The following is a 24,410-nucleotide window of genomic DNA, read 5'->3' as shown; positions in this document are numbered from 1 at the left end:
CTCTTCATTATTTTTTTTCTTTCTTCTTCATCATTTTTTCCTTATTCTTCTTTTGTCCATATTTTTCTTGTTTTTTTTTCATGTCTTATTCTTCATTTTGTTTTCTTCTTCCAATATTTCTTATTCAAATTTATCATTCACATCTTTTTTTTATTATTTAACACATTCGTCTTCTTCGTCTTTTTCTTCTTTTTTGTTTTTACGGTTTATTCTTTTTCTTCTTATGATTTTTTTTTTCATATTACGTACTCTTCATACTTTTATGATTCTATATCTTTTGAGGCTGAAAAAAAATATAAATACACATTTCAAACTTAAAACGCTCCTTAAAAGTGTGTTATATTTATTATTAGATAAGAAAACTGCATTAACTTTTGTAGCTTGCTCCTTTCGAACAATCAAAACTATTTTTGGGTAATCAACTTTAAAAAAGAGCTTAAACATATATACCAAAAAAGAAATTTTCAAAATTTCTTAATGATGCTAATAACAAAAATATCAAAAATTATAACAAATATCAAAATAAGACTTTCAGTAAAATGGAGTCTCCACAAAAAGGTTGTGACATTTTTACGGTCCTAAGATTTGCAGATTTTTGTATATAATTTATCATCGATTTTTTTCACATTGTTGTGCTAGAATATTTATTTGTTACCCTATTAAATAATTTTAAAAAATAAAGAAAATACAAAATTAGATGGAATCGAATCCTTCCAACATACAAACTTAAGAAAACTTAGAGTTTTAGCTACTTAAACATAAATTTTACATCTCAAATATTTTTGTAAAAATTTCAGATAATTCATATATATTTTTTAATAAAACTTAAAATTTATTAAAAACATAGAAATATTTAATATAAACATGTGAATACATATAAAACATATAAATATATATGAATTATCCGATTCAGAATGGTCTATAGGGTAATTCCATCTAATTAATACATGCAACTCGGATAATTCATATATATATTTTTATTAAAAAACAATATCTAAGTATTTATCAAGACTTATTTAAAGATTAAGGGAGTATTATAACTATATATGATGATTTTTCATTTTCTAATGTTTTTTTATAATTCATATAAATATTTTTTTTTAAAAAGAAAATAATATCTAAGTATTTATTAAGTAAGATTTACTTAAAGATTTATGGAGTAACATAATTATCTATGATGATTTTCGATTTTTAATATTTTTTATAAAAATTAATTTAAATAAAATTAATTTCTTTTTTTTTTTTTTTAAATTATGATTTTAGTTGTAAAATCGTGATTTTTGATTTGATAAAATCGTAGATTTTGATCTGATTGAGATAAAATCATGTATTTTGATTTGATTTAATATTATTACAATCTATATATAATCGTGATTTTAGTTGTAAACAATTCTTTTTTTGTTTTTTTTAAGTAGCCACTCTGAGATTCAATGAGAAAGCTTTAAACGAAATTTTTACTTCACTTATAATATATATGATAAAGAGTGAATAACCCTGAAATACTAGATTCCAAACCAAAAAAACCAAACGAGAAAAATTCTAAAACAATGTTAATTTATCAACTTTCTTTAATAAGTTACTACATTTTAATCTGTATATCTACACGTGGTCAAAATTTTTATAAACTAAATTATGATTATTTATTTTAAGTATTTATGATCAAAGATGTTGAATTTGTAAATGCTACACATATAAGTAGTAAAAATTTATTATTTTGTTGATTTATTGTGTGAAATGTGTTTTGATGTTTATATCCTTACGAATGAAATTAAGTATACATTGATGTAATTTTAATTATAAACTTTGTTATTATATGATTTTAGATTATTATACAATCAATATATATATGAGTGTAAAAATGGGCCAACTTATCTTTTAATCAGTCCATTATATTGCATATTTTGAAAAATTAATATATAAAAGATTATGATTATAAAAACATAATCATATTCTCACCTTAAATATTACCATATATTATAAATAATTATTAATTTTTATATATTTATAATTTTTTATTAATTAAATATGATAAAAATATAATAACATATAGAGATCTATGTAATAACATATTCGAGTTTTTTTTTTATTATTAAATAAAAAAAAGTAAAGTTGTCTGCAATCAGGCATTCGGTTCATTGATTTGGTTTGGTTCGAATGTATTTGGTATTCAAATTTTTAAAATTTAAAATATGATTTTATTCAAGATTTCTAATTTAGTTTAGTTTGGTTTGGTTTTCAGTTTTTTTTGGTTGTACAGATAGTAATTGAATCAAAATTATTTTTGTGTAATTTAATTATTTTAGATAATATTGTTAATTTTCAATAAAATAGAGAATTTGAAAAGTGTAAAATATAAATTAACCAACAAAATTGATAAAAAAGGAAGAAAAACATTTTATAATTTTATACAGTAATTAATATCATCTTCAATATTATAATTTTGCTCTCCAACATGATAAAAAAATGAATAGTTTATTGATTTAAACTACGATTGAAGACTAACAATCTTTGGATATATGATATTAAAATATTTTTCTCAATTATAAAAATTAAAAATTCATACAATAAACTAAATTAGTTTTAAAATATCTACTACAAAAAAATTCAATACAAAATAAATTGATTTATTTTTTAACATCACAAACTTGCATTAAACTGAAAATGATAAAATAAATTGGTTTTATAATAAAAAATGATATGGTATATAAAAATCTAAACATATTTATATAGGTTAGATTTCAATTTGGTTATCTAATCGGTTAATTTGGTATTCGGTTAATAAATCAAACCGAACAAAAAACTAAATTCTCTAAATATAATAATCTGTCCATTTGAGTTATCCGGGTTACCCAAACCTAAACCAAATAACATTATTCGGTTCGGTAAATATGCCGATCTTTTGGATGGATTGTATATGTCTTTTTTTTTTTTTTGTCGACGATTGTATATGTTTGTTGCTCGACCCAAAATGCGAATAGATACGTAATGATTAATCGTCTTCCTCGTCGATCGTCATCATTAACCTAGCTAAGCTTCTCTCACTATCCTCCTCTTTTATTTTCTTCTACTTTCCTCTTTTTCAGTTTTTACATTGAGGTTGATCGTGTTCATAGTTCGTACGAAACCCTAATTGAGTAATTGCTAGTTCCTAGTTCCTACTCTCTTTCGAATTTGGTATCTAATCTTGGAGAAGGGCTAAAAAAAAACTTACCAAGGAAATTACTTTCTGCGAAGTCACTATAATTCCATATTCATCATCACTGCTAATGTTTGTTTAAATTAGAGTAAGCTATTTTTGTTTTTGTTTTTTTTTCTCGATTTTGGATGTGCAAATAGAAGAAAATAACAGATTTGTTGGAGAGAGCTGTTTTCAGTAACAGCCAAAAAAGAAAAAAATCCCAAAATTAGCAGGAACGAAACACAAAACTGTTAAAACTATCTATGGCGAAAATGGATTTGTGTTGTTGATATCTATTTGGACATTCCACATTGGTTTGTTTGTTCGATCTAATTAATTTTTTTTATTTTTATTTTTATTTTGGTGATTGTTTATTGTGAGCAACTAACAGCTATTCAGGTCTGTGTTGTAATTGTGGTTGTGTAAGTTTTTGAAGACTATTTAAGAATAAAAATGCAGACTCGATACAAAATATACTCCAAAAGGAGAAAGCAATTGGTTCTTCCAAAGGAAAAACAAACCCAAGAAAATGGGATTTGTGAAGGGAAATTCCAAAGCATGTCTCTTTATTGGATTCTTGTTCATTCTTAATCACGTCTTTGCTCAAGAAAGCGGCAATGAGGAGAGAAAGGTCTGCAAAATGGTTGTCTTATGTTGTTATGTCCTTGGTTGTGTTATGTTTTGGTGAAATTGTGACTGATGAAAACCTTGTCTTTTTCTTTCTTTTGAGGTAGGTTTATGTTGTGTATTTAGGCGAGAGGCAACACGATGATCCTAAGCTGGTCACCAAATCACACCGCAAGATGTTGAAATCGGTTTTGGGAAGGTATATGATAAAAAAAAACGGGTTCTTTCTGATGATGATGTCTCATTGATCTCATCTCTCTAATTGATTTTTTTTGTTTGGCTTTTGAATTGATGAAGCTCGGAAGCTGCTCGAGAGTCCCTCATCTACAACTATAAACATGGATTTTCCGGGTTTGCAGCCAGGCTTACAGAGTCACAAGCTAAGAAACTTTCAGGTTTGTATCATTTTTTGATTTTTATAGGGAACAAAGTAGTTTAAGAGCTCACACATCTTCTGACACGTTTTGTTCCATGGGTTTTTGTGTTTCATGGTCATATCCAGACCGTCCTGATGTTTTCAGTGTCGCATCAAATCGAAAGGTTCAGTTGCAGGCCACAAGGGTTGGCGAGTATATGGGTCTTTCACCAATTTATCCCAAAGGAATTCTCCATGACACCAACATGGGAAGTGAAGTTGTGATTGGTGTTCTTGACACGGGGATATGGCCAGAGTCTCGAGCTTTTAGCGACGAAGGGCTTGGACCGATACCAAAACATTGGAAGGGGAAATGTGTAGCCGGAGAGGACTTTGACCCAGCAAAGCACTGCAACAAGAAGCTTATAGGAGCAAAGTACTTTCTTGATGGCTGGGATGTGAAAAACAAAGGGATCAATTTAACCGAGGATGAATATAGATCCCCTAGAGGTTATAAACAACACGGAACGCTGTGCGCTTCAATTGCAGCCTCTTCTTTCGTGCCTAACGCTTCAGTAAGTGGTCTTGCACCTGGAGTCATGAGAGGCTCTGCTCCAAAGGCTCGTATAGCTATGTACAAGGTTAGCTGGCAAACGACTGGTGGTAGTAGAATTGCGGATTGTGTCAAGGCATTTGATGAGGCCATCAATGACGGCGTTGACGTAATCTCGGTTTCATTGGCACCGGACGGGCCTCCTTTCAAACCATATAACGCGATTGGGGAAGATCTTGAGCTTGGTTCGTTCCATGCAGTGACAAAAGGCGTCCCGGTCGTGACTGGTTCTGGTAATGATGGCCCCACAGCTTACACTGTGGTTAATGCAGCTCCGTGGTTTATCACAGTCGGTGCAACTAGCCTCGACCGTGCTTTTTATGTAGACGTTACTCTTGGAAACAACTTAACCATAATGGTATGTAAAATGCTTCTTCTTCTTTTTTCCTTAAATTGTTTTCAATGGTCTCGGAAAATCAACTTACTCTTTTTTTTTTTCCCGTAATACTGTTTCAGGGTCAAGCTTTTTATACAGATAAAGAAGTGTTTGGTGATTTAGTTTACGCCGAAGACACGGAAGCCTCCAAATCTGAGCTGCTGCGGGAAAAAGTTGTCCTAACGTTTGTGAAAGAAGAAACAGACGTGTTGCATACTATCTCCGGTTCCAATGCCAAAGGGTTGATCATTGCACGAAGTTCTGATTATATATCTGAAACTTCTTTTCCATATCCAGCCGTCCTCGTAGACTATGAAGTCGGAACTAAGATTCTAAAGTACATCCGGTCGGCAAGGTATGTATCTCTTTCGAGGTCACATAGGTTGTAATAAAAACAAAAAAACTGTATCGTTTTCTTATGGCTTGCTTGTCTCTTCTCAGTTCGCCCACGGCTAAGATAAGCGGAGGTAAAACGCTCGTGGGACGTCCTAAAGCGACTACAGTTGCAGGATTCTCATGTAGAGGGCCTAATTCAGCCTCTCCAGCCATTCTCAAGGTTCCTTTTGTCTTAAACAACGTGTTTTCTTGAAATCTTTTGTCTCTGTTTAGTGACAAAAACAAAATAAAATGATGCAGCCTGATGTGGTAGCACCCGGCGCGATGATTCTTGGAGCTGACGTATCAGACAACCCACATGCCAAAGGATTCGCCATTGCTACAGGAACATCCTTTGCCACTCCTGTTGTTTCAGGAATCGTCGCACTTCTCAGAGCTTTACACCCTGACTGGTCTCCTGCCGCTCTCAAATCCGCTCTCATGACTACAGGTTCTTGAAAAACCCGACCTGTGTCTCCTTTTCTTCCTCCTAGCCACACTCGTTAGCGTCTAACCTTGCGGTTTCTTCTTCTTTCTTCTTCTTGTTGTTGTTATATACAGCGTGGAGGAGCGATCCAAACGGGGAGCCGATTTTCGCAGAAGGATTCCCACGGAAACTGGCTGATCCATTTGACTACGGTGCAGGACTCGTGAACGCTGAAAGAGCCAGAGATCCAGGACTTGTCTACGACATGAACCTCGACGATTACATCCACTATTTCTGCGCCTCTGGTTACAACGATACAGCGATCTCTGTACTCACCGGGAAACCGACAAAATGCTCGTCTCCTCTACCATCTATTCTCGACTTGAACTATCCAGCCATCACGATTCCTGACATTAAGGAAGAAGTGAGCCTCTCGAGAACGGTGACTAACGTTGGACCTGTGGATTCGGTTTACAGAGCCGTGGTCGAGCCTCCGCCAGGTATAAAGATTGTTGTTGAACCGGAGACTCTGGTGTTTAATTCGAGCACGAAGAAACTTGGGTTTAAAGTTAGGGTTTCAACGAGTTATAAGAGTAACACTGGTTACTTCTTTGGTAGCTTCACTTGGACTGATGGTACTCGAAATGTTACCATTCCTTTGTCTGTAAGGACTCGTGTTTCTTAAGCCTTGAAAAATAAAAAAAGATTCCTCAAAAATTCGTCATATAATGTTTTTTTTTTTTTAATGTATGCACAACAAAAACAAATAATAGAAAATCATAATTTTATTCTCTGTGTTTGACTCTAACTGAAATCACATCAATAATAACAAACTGTGACTGAGATTCTCTCTTTCTATCTTCTCTCTCCACCCAACAGACTTCTCTCTACATGAGAATCAACTATATATTTCATGTCTTTTAACCATCATTACATAAACAAGAAAAAAAAAACTTTGGTCTGAAAATTATCAGAGAAGGAAGAAAAAAAATGGGTGGAGGAAGCAGATATCAAGAACCAGTCAGGATGAGCCGTAGGAGACAAGTAAGGAAAGAGAAGCAAGAAGATGAAAGCTTCAAATCTCCAAATCTTGAAGCTGAGAGACGTAGAAGAGAGAAGCTACATTGTCGGCTTATGGCTCTACGATCTCATGTCCCAATTGTCACCAACGTAAATCTGAAATTAATCTCAATTTTTTTATCTATGTTTGTGTCTTGTGGTGATGATTACTCTACTTTTTGTTTTTTGTTTTTTGTAGATGACTAAAGCGAGTATTGTTGAAGATGCGATTACTTACATAGGAAAGCTTCAGATGGAAGTTGAGAATCTTACAGAGAAACTTCATGAAATAGAAGAAGCTCCTCCTGAGATGGATGAACAACGAACGAATCTGATCATAAAACCTGAACATGAAACTATTGATTTGATAGAGGAGATAAAGAAACTCGGAATCGAGGTTTTTTTTTAAAAAAAAAAATTTCTCTAATCAGTTCTTGATTGTTTTTTTTTCCTTCTTTTTTATCTTTCTTGATGATCTGTTTTTGTTATCTTGGACAGGAGAATGTGCAGTTATTTAAGATTGGGGATAGGAAGTTCTGGCTGAAGATTACAACAGAGAAGAAACCTGGGATCTTTACTAAACTCATGGAGGTTATGAGGTTTATCGGATTCGAGATCATCGACGTTAGTTTAACAACTTCAAGTGGAGCAATTCTTATATGTTCCTCTGTTCAGATACTCCAGGGACTCTGTGATGGTGACTCTGTAGATCTTGAACAGACAAAGGAATTTTTGTTGGAAGTCATGAAAAGCTATCCGTGAGTAATACATCTCCAGAAGTTAAAATTTCCATTGATCTACAATTAAATCCAGTTTAATATGAAGTGATTCAGATGAAACAGAATTGATGTTAGCCTGTTTACAAGCCAATGAGCTTCTTCATATCTCATTAATGTTAATCATCTTCTGTTTCTGTTTCTGCTTCTGTTTTAGTCCAGTGTTTGAACTTTGAACCTTCTGGTTGATATAGGGCTCTCTGTTTTCCTTTTCATGTGATACAGTGAGAAAACGTACATATTGTTGCAATTTCTTAGAGACTTGTAATGATCTACAAGAATGTGATTTAGGTTTTATGAAGCTAAATCTGGAATTCATATTAGAGGGTTTGAAATTTGATAGGAGAGTCAATCATTTGTGAACAAACTTCGTAGCTTGATTTTGGAGATCACAGAACAAAATTAGGAGGTGTTGTATTTTAAAGAGGATTTGATCAAAAAGAACAAATTTAGGGGTTTTAACTTTTAAGGACTCAAAGTTGACAACAAAAAGAAAAAAAAAAACTTTCATAAGGACATAGATATTGGGTTTTTGAGAGTATCAACAACAGATGATGAAGAAATGTAATTTCCCCCATTTGTTGAGGTAAAAAAAAGAAATCACCAGATAATATATAGGATCCGACCCGAAACGACCCGCATTCAACGTGGCTGAACCTACAATAGGGCTTTATCATAATGGGCTATAAATGAATTAGCTCTTAAATGAGCCAATTCTTGGGTTAACCCCATTTAAATCTCCTACTATTTCAGAGCAGCCTAACCCTAGTGAGTGATGTTCATTTGTAAGGGTAATAGGGTGTAAGGTTGGAAGTTGGAACCTAAGCTTTTGTATAAAAATCAAAAATATTCAATAGAGCCAAAAACAGAAGACAAGTATAATTTGTCCACCCCTTACCTAACACTCTAAAATAAAATATACCGTTAACACTTTTGACTACTCCACGAAATATTAATTTATAGTTTTTATATGGAATGAAAATAACACGATGACCGTTTCCATAAGTCAAATGACCCCACCCCAATCAGCAACCTCTATAGATTCTATTGAACTCAAACTCTATGAAAACGATGTTAAAATTGATTGGTTTAAAGACAAAAACCAGTAATTGTTGATTAGTTAACTGTACATACTTACATTTCTAGACTTCTAGTCACTTAAGTTACACACCAACTTCTATAGAAGGAATTTAACCAATTATATATATATATATATATTGACTAAAAGTCTAAAACAATTAATTAAAGTCATTGGTTAAGTAAAACCATAATTGACATGAGCACACAGATAGATGATGGAATAAGATTTAGGGAATCTCTCCAAGATTAAAAGAAGATCAAACCTAAACAATTCAAATGGATTCGAGTGGACAGTATGACTTAATCCATATATTAATATACCTATATAATGTAATTACTTGTTAGTGATCATTCTGGAATACCAAGTACCAAAAATTCATTTTAATCATATTTGTTTACTAGTTTTTCTGGAGAAAACAATAAGAAACTCCACTTTTTCAATTAGTTTTTGAGTGAGCGAGAACCAACGTGAATAACATATATATATATATATATATATGTATCATTTGGATGCTTGGAACCAAAACTAATAATCAAGTTATATCTCAAAGAGTAAGACTGAACTAAATCCGTATGTTTGTTTGAAGTTATCTTATTTATGGAATAAGGGGAAGAAAAGAAAGTATTAAACTTGTGCACGTAACCAACGTGCGTTTATACAAAAAGATGTCCGCATAAGTGGTCGTATAGACAAACGAGGCAAGCCAACTACCCTTTTGCGATGGATTTGGTAATGTTGACTTTCTTTTTTATGTTGTACGTATTCATATACCGTATAGCACAAAAGTGAATATAAGTTTGGAGGACGACAGATATCTCTATATTTATATGCTTAACGGTGACGTCATTTTGTTTTGTTTAAAATCCTGTACAAACTATAAATTAATAAACCCCAAAACAACTTCACGATGAATCATGAACAATATATATACATAAATTTTGTAAATTTTGTTTTTGTTTGCTTTCTTAATCAAATTTAATATCGCGCTTAAATGAATACTCAAAGTCTACATAAGATATGAAACATTTTTTTTCTTTGAAATACCTCCAAAAAGTAGCTACTTGTAATTAGTATAGTGTATTACCATCGCATATCAAATAGTAAGAATAACGATGATAATAAACTCACATGCATGTAGCGTTTTGCTTTTACTAAAAATTTATATTTTACGTACGTTAGGAAAAAAAAAATCTTATAACTTATTTGCTTATGACCTAACTTCCTAGCAACTATACACTGGTCGGCTCGGTAACATACCTTATTTTTTGTCCCATAATGATCAACTAATTAATAGAATAACCTATTAACTATCGGGAAAGTATATAGGGATAGCATAGAAAACTCTTGCGACTCTTTTTAAAAAAGAAAGATATCGAAACTTTGTTGTTGACTAAAACCTCACCGCCACCTATAAATACAAAACCCATCTCATGCGAACACCAACATTTCCAAGGAAATAAATTGAACAAACCTAAACCATATCGCCTACAACAAGTCAACAAGACATGACAGAAGAATTCGAAACCGCCGGAGTTTGTACCGAAACATCATGGAACTCAGCTAACAGCATGTTCTTGGCCGGCTTCTCTCTGCCACGTTCCACTGAGATTGCCATCGATACCGGCAGCTTTGAATGGCAAAACATTGACACTATCGATGTCAAAACCTATAACGAGAGCTATCATAATACTTCCACATTCTTAAGTGATACAAATTTTGATTCCAACTCACGAATTTATGTTTCGAGCCAATTTAACCTGTAAGTCCATCAATATCTTACGTGATGTGTAATCATAATCTTGATTCTTATCGACCTTCTTTTTCTTTCTTTTTTTTTCTAGTCATGAAGAGGAAAAATTCAATCCGGTAAATAGTTGTTTAAAAGGGTTGTTCGATTATAGTGAGCAACTACTGGTTCCTAATTGTGCGAAACCAGACCTATTCGAAAGCTTTCACTTATTCGATGACGTTTTCTTGAACGAATCAAGAACTGTATCAGTCTTTGATCACGAGATTAGAGAAAAAGCTGAGGAAGAAATACAAGCCTGGCAGAGTCTAATTACTTGCAAGGTACGTCAACATATTCACTTGATTTTCATTATATAAAATTTGTCATCTTTCTGTAAATTAAATTTGATTTTGTAATCATTTTTAGGGAGCAAGTGAGAAAACAGAAGAACTCAAAGATACTGAGTTATCACCGGCACCGCCACTAAAAAGGCAAAGACTCGAGACACCATCTCAGTTTCCGAGTTTCAAAGTTAGTACTTAGTAGCAAATATTACTACGTTTTTCAGAAGTCTCACGTAAACAATTAGTTATGAAAAATAACGCATATCCATGCACTTAATTTTTCATAAAGTTTACATCTCCGAGTTTATATATAAAAAGTCTTCCAACACAATACTAATATAATATTAAATTATAAATATTTTTTAAGTTGAAAATTTTATTTTTCAAAGTGCTATTTTGCAATATTTGTTGTACATTAGTGTTGTTTTTAATTTTCTTCCGAAACACTATTTTGGATGATAAGGTTCGTAAAGAGAAACTCGGAGATCGAATCACCGCGCTTCAGCAGTTAGTTTCACCCTTTGGCAAGGTTTGCGACGTTCTTCATAATCTTCATGTTATAATAATGTCTCAATTAATTAGTCATAATTACCCAATAAATTATAATTACTTCCGTCATCAATTTTTAAAAAAATACTATTTTCTGCTGATTTATGCAGACAGACACTGCTTCTGTCCTCCACGATGCTATAGGGTACATCAAGTTTCTTCAAGAACAAATCAGTGTAAGTTCAGATTCTCACATAAAATATATTAACTCATGATGTTGGTTTTAAATTACCTTTTTTCTGAAAGATAGTTTTAATTTACAGTTATGTTATATAAATTAATTATTGTTTTATAATCTAAATAGGTTTCGATTAGTAATCCACACCTGAACTCTAAAGGATCTGGTGAACAAAAGCAGGTACTTAAGTTAGTTACCGGTTAAACAACTCTATAATCTAAATTCATATTAGTAGTTTGATTTTTGTTCTTTAGCTTATGATCATAAGATTCTTTCAACTCTAGTGTTCAGACGAATCAAAGAATAATACTTTTGATGAAGATTTTAGACCAAGACAAGATCTTCGAAGCCTTGGTCTTTGTCTAGTGCCGATTTCAAGTACTTTCTCCACCTCTCCGCGACATTTTGATGCATCTAATATCTGGAATTAAACTGTAATAACAAAGCAAAAATATATAAAATTACACGAACACACATATAAGCTTTGTTCTAAAAACTGTAAAGTTTGATGTTAATTTGTTTATAAATTGTGATGTCTCGTTCGTTTGATTACGTCCCTACAAATCTAGAGCTACCCTGACGAATGGCGAAAAAGATTGAATAATTTTGTGATTTTGCAATTCTTTTACCAATCGTACCATTTTTATGGGTTCGTAATTTGTGTTTAGTGACGGATACTATATTCTTATTAACAATTTCTACGTTCTACTACACTTAAGATTCATTTGTGGAATCTTGTGGATTTTCGAAAAATAGTAGGACAAATGAGATGAGTTTTGTTGTTCGGTAAATTAGAGCATGTACATCAGTGAACTCTTAAAGGAGGGATTTATCAGAATATAATAATATTTTTTTTTTTTTAGTTTTTTTTTTTTTAATTCGAAAATTATAATTTTCGACCAATTAGGATGTTCCATTTTGGGATGATACCATTTCTCTTCAAGTTCGTCGGGATGATACTATCTCTTCAGTATTAAGCTTTTTGTTTCAAAACTGTGCCATGAATCCCTCTTGATCCTCTGATTATGCTCTTAGATAATTAATATCTCAATGAAGATGGTTTTTTATTAAAACAATCATCACTTTAATAAAGCAGCTTCCTTTTCATAGTCGTCAAAGGACACGACTCTGTTTTGTTTTTGTTTGTGTCCTCAAATCAAGGCATATGATTGAATAAAAAAACATAAAGCAGTCATCTTTAAGCACTGTTTTCAAAAATCAAAGCACGAGTCAATAATAAACAAACAAAAGAACATAACCCAACTTTTTTGGCGTCAAATGAAATCATTGAAGCTAATTCAAGATTTTTTTTGTTCTCAACAGAGACGATATGCTTTTGTTTACAAGCACGCCACAATTTTTTAAAAATAAAAACCTAATTCGAGAGTAGACAAGGAATTATAAAGTACAATGATTGGTTTGTTCCGGTGGTTCTGTTGTAATAGAAAAGACAGGTTTGTCTTATGGAATCATCAAATTTTGTAGGAAACTAAAGACCAAAAAAGATGGGGGAATTTAATTTTTGAATCCATGATTTCTCACACAAACCAAACAGATCAATCAAATTCATGAAGAAACAACAATTGTCACTGTTTCTGTATATATCAAAACAGTGATTCAACTAGCAAACAGTAGATATATAAATTGAATGAATCTAAAACCAATCAAAGTGCTATTACTACTGCTTTTCCATTTGAAATCATGGCAAAAATGTTAGGCATGACGATTTGATTGATTCCGCATATGAGATATTACACTTACCTGAACTTGACTGTCTGAAGGCACTCTGTAATTTGTTTCTGAACCATTTCATGTAAAAATACATACAACAAATGGTTAAAGACTCGACAGAGATTACAGTTTTCTATGAAAATGAAATGCTCGAATGATCAAAACATTGAAAACAACGATTACAGTTCTCTTGAAAAAGACTCATTTGTATGATCCTTTTATTTCTTTAATGTACAGAAAACAAAAACCGGAAACACATTTGCATTTTGCTTTGTTGAAAACTAAGACTTTTGTTTTGTTCTTCCTTTCTTTTTGTACATGAACTACAAGAGGAGACTCCAACACAGCAAAAACCCAAACTTGCCTCCATATCCATACCAGATAAACAAAACCAGACAACTATAATCCACAAAAACCGCCACCGAAGACAAAAACTGATCTTTTAAACTTCCATTTTCACACTCCCAAAATCAAGAATCCATTGGATACCCAAGTAAAGTATGGACTAAGTTAGTAGCATTCCTCCTGATTTTCTCACTCTCATTGTCCTCCAAACCAAAGCATATCTCTATGACTCCTTCTCTCTTCACATCATCAACGATATCTCGGCTACAACAACACAAGCAATTGAGGATAAACAGAGAATACTGAATCCCTCTCAAACTCCCATTCCTCAAAACATTAACCAAAACCTCAACAAAGCCACTTACTTTGCTCATTTCTTCTCTTCCTCCTCTACACTTAACCAAAAGCCCCAACACTTCCACTGCTCTCTCTAGCCCTGAATCAGCTGCTTCAACCAAAATTGGCACCGACCCACAATCCACAACCCGTTTTCGATTATCCGGAAACGAGCAAAGAGCGTAAAGAGCCGTTGCAGATTCCTTTCTTTCCCGGTCATTTCCATGCCGGAGAAGAGAAACAAGAGCACAGATTGCATCAGGGTATGATCCAATTGTGGCTTTGTTCACTTCCACAACAGCTAAACTCGTGAGCAGAGTAGCAGCAATCGCTTTGCAATCGGGTGACCCGATCCGTAATACAGCAACGATCCGTCTAATCACTCCATCAGCGACTAAACCCACTTTGTTATCATCTTCAAGACTGAGATTCAGAAGCAAAGAGAGAGACTTTTCCTGTAAAACCTGATTACCCGAGTCAACACAGTCTAGAGCCGCGCGAACCGCGCCTGACTCAGTGATTTTCCTCCGGATTGACGAGTCTCGCTTCGTGAGACGGACAAGGCGGGTCAGCGATTCGAGCCTTGACTCGTAAGTCGACGATCGAGATACGAGAGTGGAGATTAAAGATTGAGATTGAGACTGAGAGTGTTCTTGCTGAGTCCGAGGACGTGATTCCTTTGGGCTCACATGGGCAAAGTTTGAAATTAAGCTCCTTAAGGCGTGATTGGGAATCAGAGAAGGGGTTTCCGACAAGGGGAGCTTGGTGATTGGACAAGTTCGATTGCCGGAATCAATCCACCGTTGGATAGAGACTCGGTCGAAAGTATGACCCGATTGGATGATAACCGGGTCAGACATAATCTCCAGGGAGATTGGGCACCTGAAATCGTTTGGCAACTCAAACGCCATTTCCACTTTTACACTTGCAGGGTTTCGAAGTGAGAAAGAGATAAGATTGAGACAGAGAGAGACAGAGAGAGACAGAGAGAGACAGAGAGAGAGCAAGAGAAAGGGTTTATAAGATTCCTGCAGAAGCAGAGCAGAGAACCCGAAAATAAAAGACGCTTACTTTTCTCCGTCTTCGAAATTAATACACACACAGAGAGAAAGAGGGGGTCGTGGACCGTGAAGTTTTGAGATAGATGGAGAAATCGTCCCTTACTGTTTCGTGGACGTCCGGGCGAGGGTATTTTGGGTACATAATGGAGATACCCTCATAAAATTCAACGGTGATACTCATGAGATTCATCACCAATTTTTTATTAATATAATTTTGAGATTTAAAAAATTTAAAACCCCATCAAATTCTATTCTCCAATGATGATCCTCTTATGAGATTCACAGAAAACTTAATAACAGATTTGAGATTCACAGAAAACTTGATAACAGATTTGATAAATCCCTAAATCAGATGAATTTATATAGCAAAGAATAAACTATTTAGGAGTATTATACGGATTCACACTTCAACTGTTAGGAATAACCGTAAATAGAATTAAAAAAATTGTCCCAAAATTTTTTTCCAAATCCGAAAAACCCTAATTTCGCTAAACCATACCCAAAATTAACTACAACACACAATCCATCACCATTATTCACTTACCTTGACGAAGCAGAAGGATATAGAGGTTTCGATTTCGTCTTTGATGTCTCCGATTTTGCAGGTGGAATATCGAAAGAAGAAGAAGTAGTCGATTGAAATTTCGAAGAAGAGAGAAATGGTGAGGTTGAATTGTGTCGGGAAGAGAGAGATTGTCGCAGGAAAAAAAAACTTGGCCAATACATAGTTGCCACGTCGATGATGAACCCATCAAAATTGGATTCTAAAAATCCTTCTCTAAGAGGCGGATCATCAATAAAATGAGTTTAATGATTTTTTTGAAACCCAAAAATTAGATGAACCTCCCCTATGAACCTCTCATGATCCACGGTTGGAGGTGTTCTAATGTATGAACACAGACCATCACATGATTCACGTCCCCCAAACTTTATGTTCTAAAGGGAATACTTCTTTTTTAATTAAGATGGACTTATAACTTTTTGTGAACCACAACCATTTCTCAGACTGCTTAATCTTCAATGTCTGTACAAACGTAATATATTCTTGCCAATTAACCAAAAAGGAATCACATTGATTTTATAGACAGCGAAAGTCGATTACCTCGCCTTAAACTCGATCTTTGAACTTAATCCATATAAACATAATTACGAAGAACCACATAAACATACGTCCTTTATATATATATGCATAGAGCTCAAAAAATTTATATAAACTAAATGACATTGACGAAAGTCTTTTTTTTCCGAATAGGCACGACCCTGTTTATTGGTTGAGTTGTGGAATCTAATCTTTCGAAACTGACAAGCTGTTGGGTAACCCGGCGACGTATCATCCTGATCGACATGGGTGGGGGGGGGGGTTATTGAGGCTCATGTAGATGAGTAGATCATTAAGAATATTTTTCCATATTTAAAATCTTAACATTAGTCACTCATATATATGGTTAAACTATATATACCTACGAGCAGGCTCGGTCTTGAGGGCAGGCGAGGGAGGTGACCGCCTGCACGGGCATCCAAAGGCATATTTTTTTTGGCATCCACTATAAAAAGACATATTTTTTGTTAAAAAAAATTATTAGGGATCAAACTCTAGTTTCCCTCGAATCCAGGTTTAAACCGTTCCAAAAGTATAAACAAATTTTTGGGTTTTTGTTTGATATAAAAAAACTAATATCAGCCATCAATGATAGTTTGAAGAAAACCCGGCTAAGGAAAACCTAAATCTAGCTCAGTAAGAAAACCGTACTGTGGGGGGCAAAGCCCCCCACACCCCCCAAGTGAATCCGCGTCCATTTATGGCCCGTTACATTCCTCAGCTCACTATAAACAGGACCTCTTTAGTTATCTTTGTCATCAGAAACACAACAAAAATGGGTTTGCTTTGTTATCAATTGAGACAGCTATGATTGAAAAACTCGACTACGACAGTTTAATGAACGGTTTTACACAAAAAAATGCAAGAAAATCTATATTTCAGCAATAAAACTATTATGTTTTATTGGATCTTTTTTTTCTTACAAACCGTTTATGAATTTAATTATTTTATTAATTTAATTTTGAAAATATATATAAAAGGACATATTTCAAAAAGTTAGACGCGAGCATCTAAATTGATCGGTCCGGTACTGCCTACGAGACAGTGGCTATAAGAACCAACAGAACGCGAGACTTTGCTGAAATGAATCTCGTCCTTTCTCGGCCACTAATTCTTCGGGGACTCGGGGTATTGATCAAATTATAGAGCGAAGCTTGCTTAGATCGAGACGCTACTTTATCTCAACTATTAACAACTCAACAAGGTGATACTTTTCTCACATGGTTCCGAATCACACAACCTCCATTTAGCAAAAAAAAAGAATCACACAACCTCTACAAGGTTATCCGACGACTACTTCTTATGAGTTGTTAAACTTCTGCTATCTCCCTTAAAAACTGCTTAATCATGTGTTCTGTAATCTTCGTTTAGTGTAAGGCGCAAGTGCCTCTGTAATACAATCGTCCCGGTCGGCTATAAAAATTAACCATAACAAAAAAAAACATTACTCACATATCCATTACTTGCTTTATGACTCTTTTACACGTAAACACATAAATACACGACTTTTATGCGTTTATTATGTAAATACACACAACTTTTATGTGTTTGTAACCACAAAGCTTTTGGAGTTTTATCTATATACTTACACGTACAACACTGATTGCTTAGTTTATCTCTTTTACACGTATAACACATAACACTCACCTCTTATGTGTTTATGTCTTCACAACGTTTGTGTGTTTATTATACTATACACGAACATGCATTAATTATTTTGCGACTAGTTTACACGTAATGCACATATTTTAAATGTGTTTATATATATATATATATATATATATATATATATATACCCAAGCAAGGTATTTTGATGAAAAATATGTTTTTTCTTGATAAAAATAAACTTGTGTTCTTAGATTGTTCTTAGTATGAAGTGTTTCACATCATTCTAACAACAATCTAACTGAAACAAGTTAATTTTAAAATTTTGTCAAACAAAGAAACAAACTGCTCTTGCTTTTGTGTTCTCGTAAAGCTATTCGTACGGTTAGTAGTAATCAGTGGCTTAGATTTTGCGAGTAACTAATCAAAACTAAAAGGAAGTTGATATTTACCTAACCACGTTCAAGGTAATATATTAGCTTTTTTTTAAGTTTTGATTGGTTAACCGTAAAATTTGAAAACACTAATTGTTACTTATCATAAAAAAATACAATGAAGAGTCGAGCTACGAATTTTGGTAAGTTGTTTCCTAAGTGGATAAACCCCCTCGCTGTGAGGTGAGGTTCATTTCTATCTTTAGTCAAAACTTAAAATTATATTTTAATCCGATTTTGAGCTAAGAGTAATTTAGCTGAAATGGGTGAGTTATCTGAAATGGGATAAGATTGCTTTTGTAATTCGATTTGAAGCTCAACCGATTGTTTCAAAATTAAAAACATTTGAATTAACTAATGCCTACTCGCCTTGTTCTTCAGTTGAAACAAATTTCCACTTCAACCAGAAAAACTTAAAGATTAAAATGCAAAAGTTTATGTTTCTGCTAATGTTGTATTGGTGGTGTTTCACACAGTACTGTTGGAATATGCACGGACTTAGATGGCGTGAAGGAGACATCTAAATTCGTAATGAAGTACAAAACGATATGCAGATGTGGTGCATTGCATTCGTGGAAGAGTCGCTGGACAACAAAATTGCAGCAGTGAGACCTTTTAGGCGATAATTCCATAGCAGTTATTATAGGACCTTAATTTACCCAATAGCGCAATCTGAATAATTGTAAAGTAAGTTTATAAAATAACATAAAACAAACGATATGAACAACGGATTTTGCAGAGTTAAGACTTGGTGATCTTTTTCCTTAACTTAAAAATTACCCTGTAGTGTGACGGTGAATGGTGATTAGAGTCTCAAAAACAATTGTAATCTGTCTCCTACTGGCATCATCTGAATCAGAAGCTTAGAAAACTTCATTATGTGTGTACTTTTGCATGACATACTATCCAATATGCATGTGTCTGAAAGATGTTTTACGGAACCCAAATTTTAACATGACAGTTTGAATTGAGTTAGATTTCCAATGCAAGTAGTTTCAAGTCATTCCGAACTATATTTCAAGAGTTCTCATCGATTTAGTATACACATATCATCTCTGCTGAGAATGAGAAAGCATATAGGCTCTCTGCGTGTGTTGATAACATCGGTCATTTGACCAATATATATGACCGACACAGGCGTCTTTTCGAGTTAGATTCAGTTGACCCTATTATCTTTGTTACCTTCTTATAAATACTTGTCTCAACACATTAAACCCTAAGTTTTATTATTTCTAGAGTTGGATTTGGATCCAAATTCATTGATGTTTACCTTTTCATGCCATTCAAGTGACTGATTCTTCATCTCTATCCTTTCTATTTATGTTTATGTTTTTTTCTTGTGTTCTTTATGTTTAGTAGCTAGTTTTTAGTTGGATCATGGGTTAGCTAGCTTAGGATGATTTGATGGTTAGATATGATGATTTAGATTTCTTTTTAGATCCTTCATTTAGGTTATTCTTAGTGCTATTTTTAATTTTGCAAATCAAATTCTAGACTTTAGGCATTTCATGTCTCATGTCTGGAATGTGTTTGTGAAAATGATTGAACAATACTTTTATGAGCTTTATCTACATAGCCAATTAATGGAAACTGATAATTAGAATGTTTAGTGAACTAGAATTGTTTCTTAATACTCATTAATTATCCAATTGCAAACTAAAGTTTAAGTTTTTTAGGTACAGTAATAAGTGAAGTGATTAGTGTCATGAAAGTAGATTAGTCATATTTGTGAATTTCATATTCTAGATAGAGATTAATTGGCTCTTTGTAATTTAGCTGAAATGGGTTTGTAATCTCCGATCTGCAACCCCTTAAGTTAATGAAATGTTTGTTTGCTGTTCAAAAAAAAAAGAGAGTGATTAATTCAACCTTTGCCATCATTGTTTAATTTTTAGTTGACAGTTAAAGCATGGCCCAATGTTTTCCTCTTGGTTTACTTCTTACACTTTTTAGATTAGAAACGTAGCAAAAAAATATATATATATATCAGACAAACCAATTGTTCTAGATTAATTTGTTTTTGTATACTTAAACCATTTCCAGCAGTGAATCTCTCATAGAGTTTTTATGATTATTTAAATAATATTTTTATTTAAAGAAAAAGAATAAATTTTGATTAAAAATAATAATAAACTCTGTCCAATAAAATTGAATACGTCACTTATGAATTTCTTTCTTCGGAATCTTAGCTAAGAGGCCGTTCATAGTTTTTAGACCATTTTTTATTTTTTTTAGTTTCTTTGCATATGTTAACGGGCCAAAAACCCTTCACGAACTTTTGATAGAGATGCTATGTAATTTTTACTCCTTGTGGCATCGATCTTAAAGTACGTACCTCTTCAGTCAGTGTTACATGTACTTTTGGTTTATTTGATCCTCGATTATAAAGTTTAAATCATGTTAATTAGATCTTCACTTTCGAGTGATGGTAAAATTAAGACATGTCACAACCATTCTTTTTTCCATTATACTGTACCTTTTTCGGAGGTAGGCCAGCTACTTTTACACAAAACGATATAACCCTTTGTTTGTAAGATGTATTCACTAGATATCAGTGTTTTATAAACCTTTTTCTTAATGAATTCGTGTTTGGAAAAGAGAATAGAACATTGTAACGTTTGTAAGCGTGATTCTGACCTCCAGCGTACCACTCCTTCCAATGAGATTTGCTTTATTCGTAGCTCGGAGGTTTGCTGCAGAAGTGAAAACCTTTCATGTATTTTTAGGCAACTGTATGGTTTAGATTTACCAAAAGTAATTTGATATACCTTACACATGGATATTTTTTTAGTTAACAAAAGAGTTCCAATCTTTTCAAATCAGGGATCATAATATATGAAATTAATCTTTCTCTTCGTTGCCGAGATCCAAGCTGTTAAATTGAACTATTCATGTTGGGTTGCTTAAATTGAACTTGTAATTCACAATTTTTAAATTTCTTTTTTGTTTAAGAACTTTTGAGTATCTACTAGGAGAGAACCCGCGCGTATGCGCGGATATTATTTTAATTTATATATTTTAAATATTTTCTATTGAATTTTATATTTGCTATTAATATATTTTTGTCTAAAATATTTATATTTTCTTCGATTTCTTCTTGAAGATATATTATATGTAATCTTTTTTACACCAATTGTATTAAATAGTCTCATTTTTTCTTCGATCTTTATATACTTTTCATTCTAATAAATCTTACTAATATAATACTTGTTAATTTCTTAATTTATCATTTGATTTTTTTGGTTATATATATTTTATTGATTCCATCTTTTTTTATTATTTAAAAAAAAACCATAGATGATATTTTTATGTGGATACTTTTCTTTTTACTATTATTTTTAATAATTTTTATCTTTTTAATCATTTATTAAATATGATTTGTGTTTTATAATTTTATTAGTTGAATTTTTATATAATATTATTTGAAACTTTTTAACTTATTTAATCTCTGCATTAAAAATTAATTAATTTTTTAGTTTATAAATAAATTTTAAAATATTTTTTAAAAATAGAGTTGTGCATTTACAAAATCTTGTACTATATAATATTTATAAGTTTTTATATGTTTAAATTAAATTTGAATTTCATTCTAATATAAATATATATATTAATATTTATTAATGTGCTTTAATGTGTTTTAATATAATTTAAAATGTTTTAATGTGTTTTAATTTGTTTGATTTAAATATAATTAATTATTTGTTTTATTAATATTTAAAGATCACATGTGGCGCTCTTTCCAGCGCTGATGGTCACTCAACTGGAGAGAGTTGGCCAAGTTTTATATATAAGATATGTAAACAAACTGTATCTGTTTTTATTATGTGGGTTACTTACACATAAAGACATAACCACACAACTTTCATGAACTTAGGTGTACGCTTTTTATGTGTATATATAATCTATATACACAATGCCTGATTCACACTGGATGTACTCCTAGTTTCTACTGCAATAGAACAGTGATGTAGTTGTAATATAAAGGATTCGGAATCCAGAGAACCAGTGTTACTCTATGACTTTGCGAGGATTGAATTAAAGCTAAGACGAAAGATGGTTTGTTTCGAAAACTAAAAAGTAAACAGAATGGCAAACAACGATTTAAATTCAAATTAAAACAAGCACTAGACCAAAGCAATTCGCAGGAATTTCAGAGATAAGAATCAGATGACTATTCAGGGCACAAGTGTAACGCAAGTCTCGAACTCAAACAGAAAAGCTTATCGATCCACTGTCGTGATCTCGATAACTTTGTCTAACAACCTAAATCCTAAACTGTCGTTTGAACCTAGAAAATTGCAGACAAGCATTAGCTAGCAGGTGTGATCTGTTCACGATTTGCCTTAACTTCAACTGTCGTTGGCTAAGGACAAATCGCTCACCAATGTTTATTCTAGCAACCTATTACACTTTTGATGAATAGATTAACCTAAAATCGCAGATTGAGTGATCAATTCAACCTAAGCATTAATTCTAACAATGGTGAAGACAATAGATATCAAGCCCTATTTGCATCTAATCCTCTAACTCATGAAATCCTTTGAACGCTTTAATCTAGCTAAGAGATCTACTCAGACATGGAGAAAAGAAACACAGAAACAGATGGAAAGGAATTCATGAATTAAAATCGCAGAAGAGATAATAGGGTTCAGAATTCTTCTCAAAGTGTAGCAGATTTCTTCTCCCAAAGGCTTACAAGTAAAAACTCTATGGTTCAGGAAATTGTAAAAAGAAAGCGTAGAAAGTCTGTAGAAAAACGTGATAATAAAACACAGGCGGCTGTGGGCTTTTTATTCTCTTTCTCCTCCCAAAATTAGGTAAAAGTCGATTTCCTTATTTTTCTCCCGTCTGGAGCAGATGCTCTACGAAGGGTCCAAACCGGGAGCAGGTGCTCCACGGATGATTTCCCAAAAGCGTGTGAAATAGCTCCTAATTGCTTTAATTCATCTCCTTTTGCTCCAATGCCTCCTAAACACTCCAATCCTCTGATAAAGTCTCTAAGTCACCTGAAACTTCCTGAAAAGACTCTAAAAACTCCTAAAATAATCAGTAAACACAAGTTAGAATGAGTCAAAATCTTCACTCATCAATGCCATAAACCTACATTTTTTTTTCATAACAAGCAAACACGCATTAACATACGCCCTTATGTGTTGGTTTAGAGTTTTTTGTGTTCTCTTGTTCTTCCTCTTAATTCATGTTCAAGGTATAATCAACTTTTTGTTTTCTGAACATAGATTGTTATCAAATTAAATAACGGTGAGAAATAGATTTATGATAAGATAATAACTATTTTGTAGTCATATAATATATATTTTTCATGATGCTGACATTAACCTAATGTATATGTAGATTATATATAATTTGTTCAACTTTAACAAATTAAAACTCCTCGCCAACCCGCCAAGGCGAACAGTATATGTGAAATAATAGTGACAATATAAAAAAGTTAGTATTGTTGGAGAAAAACTTTTTTTTTGTTAAAGTTAGAGAAAAACTTATCGTTGCGTTCTTCCTTTTTTGCTCTGCTAGTATAATAACCCCTACGGGCTCACGTACACACTTATATGAAATCGCATATATACACATCTCTCTCTCACATGTTGTATCGACTATAGAGTCTTTATATAATCTATAAAGCCTTTAAAAACAAAAATTTAAACAAACATAAGTAATTTTTTTGGAATTTATTGTTTTGTCCAAATTAAATTATTTTGTCGAGACCCTTTTTTGCCTTAATTGCTTTCTAATCTTATGAGAAGTAGAGTCGTAGAGATGAGCTCATACATCCGTTATATTAGTATACTAATAGTAAATAATTCGGTAATCACAAATCCATTATTTACTCACCCCTGCCCAAATTATTTTCTATTTGAGGTCAGATATCCATAATATACTTATGTCACTCGTATATTTTGGAAATCTAGTCTTCAAATAGTGAATATTTTGGATAACATACCAAAATAGACAAACCCCTTTTATTCGTTTGAAGCTTTTTTGATAAAATTAAATGAAAATGGAAAAGGCTACTCTCCATTCCAATCGAAATCAGTTACTTTTCTTTTAAGAAACAACTTTTATTAATAATTTTATTTACGAAAAATGACTGAAGTCATATTGATTAAAATATAG

The 24,410-nt window shown here is 32.7% G+C and overlaps 4 protein-coding genes across 5 annotated transcripts; 3 read left to right on the top strand and 1 right to left on the bottom strand.

The window, feature by feature from the left end:
* Positions 1-2,923: 2,923 nt before the first annotated feature.
* On the top strand, positions 2,924-6,668 carry LOC18029591 (subtilisin-like protease SBT3.12). Its single transcript, XM_006413729.2, has 8 exons — positions 2,924-3,809; positions 3,913-4,004; positions 4,103-4,200; positions 4,308-5,131; positions 5,230-5,504; positions 5,591-5,705; positions 5,786-5,975; positions 6,086-6,668. Exons 1-8 carry the CDS (start codon positions 3,708-3,710, stop codon positions 6,634-6,636), a joined length of 2,247 nt encoding a protein of 748 aa, XP_006413792.1. The 5' UTR covers positions 2,924-3,707; the 3' UTR covers positions 6,637-6,668.
* A 273-nt stretch (positions 6,669-6,941) lies between these two features.
* Positions 6,942-7,772, top strand: LOC18029590 (transcription factor DYT1). The gene is made up of 3 exons (XM_006413728.1): positions 6,942-7,121; positions 7,210-7,407; positions 7,509-7,772. Exons 1-3 carry the CDS (start codon positions 6,942-6,944, stop codon positions 7,770-7,772), a joined length of 642 nt encoding a protein of 213 aa, XP_006413791.1.
* A 2,594-nt stretch (positions 7,773-10,366) lies between these two features.
* Positions 10,367-12,098, top strand: LOC18029589 (transcription factor bHLH103). The gene is made up of 7 exons (XM_006413727.2): positions 10,367-10,626; positions 10,709-10,937; positions 11,023-11,127; positions 11,404-11,469; positions 11,600-11,665; positions 11,794-11,847; positions 11,952-12,098. The coding sequence occupies exons 1-7, from the start codon at positions 10,373-10,375 to the stop codon at positions 12,096-12,098; spliced, it is 921 nt and encodes a 306-aa protein (XP_006413790.1). The 5' UTR covers positions 10,367-10,372.
* A 1,412-nt stretch (positions 12,099-13,510) lies between these two features.
* On the bottom strand, positions 13,511-15,195 carry LOC18029588 (U-box domain-containing protein 8). Of its 2 annotated transcripts, XM_024150104.1 has the most exons (2): positions 14,109-15,195; positions 13,511-14,007 (listed from the first exon to the last, which is right to left on the bottom strand). In XM_024150104.1, exons 1-2 carry the CDS (start codon positions 14,988-14,990, stop codon positions 13,993-13,995), a joined length of 897 nt encoding a protein of 298 aa, XP_024005872.1. In that variant the 5' UTR covers positions 14,991-15,195; the 3' UTR covers positions 13,511-13,992. The 2 variants fall into 2 exon arrangements, with proteins under 2 accessions (XP_024005872.1, XP_006413788.1); XM_006413725.2 differs by having other exon boundaries at positions 13,511-15,195.
* Positions 15,196-24,410: the final 9,215 nt, after the last annotated feature.

This window comes from Eutrema salsugineum, unplaced genomic scaffold (assembly GCF_000478725.1).
Source record: "Eutrema salsugineum unplaced genomic scaffold, Eutsalg1_0 scaffold_1, whole genome shotgun sequence".
In the NCBI taxonomy this organism is placed as follows: domain Eukaryota; kingdom Viridiplantae; phylum Streptophyta; class Magnoliopsida; order Brassicales; family Brassicaceae; genus Eutrema; species Eutrema salsugineum.
This window is presented reverse-complemented; position numbering and strand designations above follow the sequence as displayed.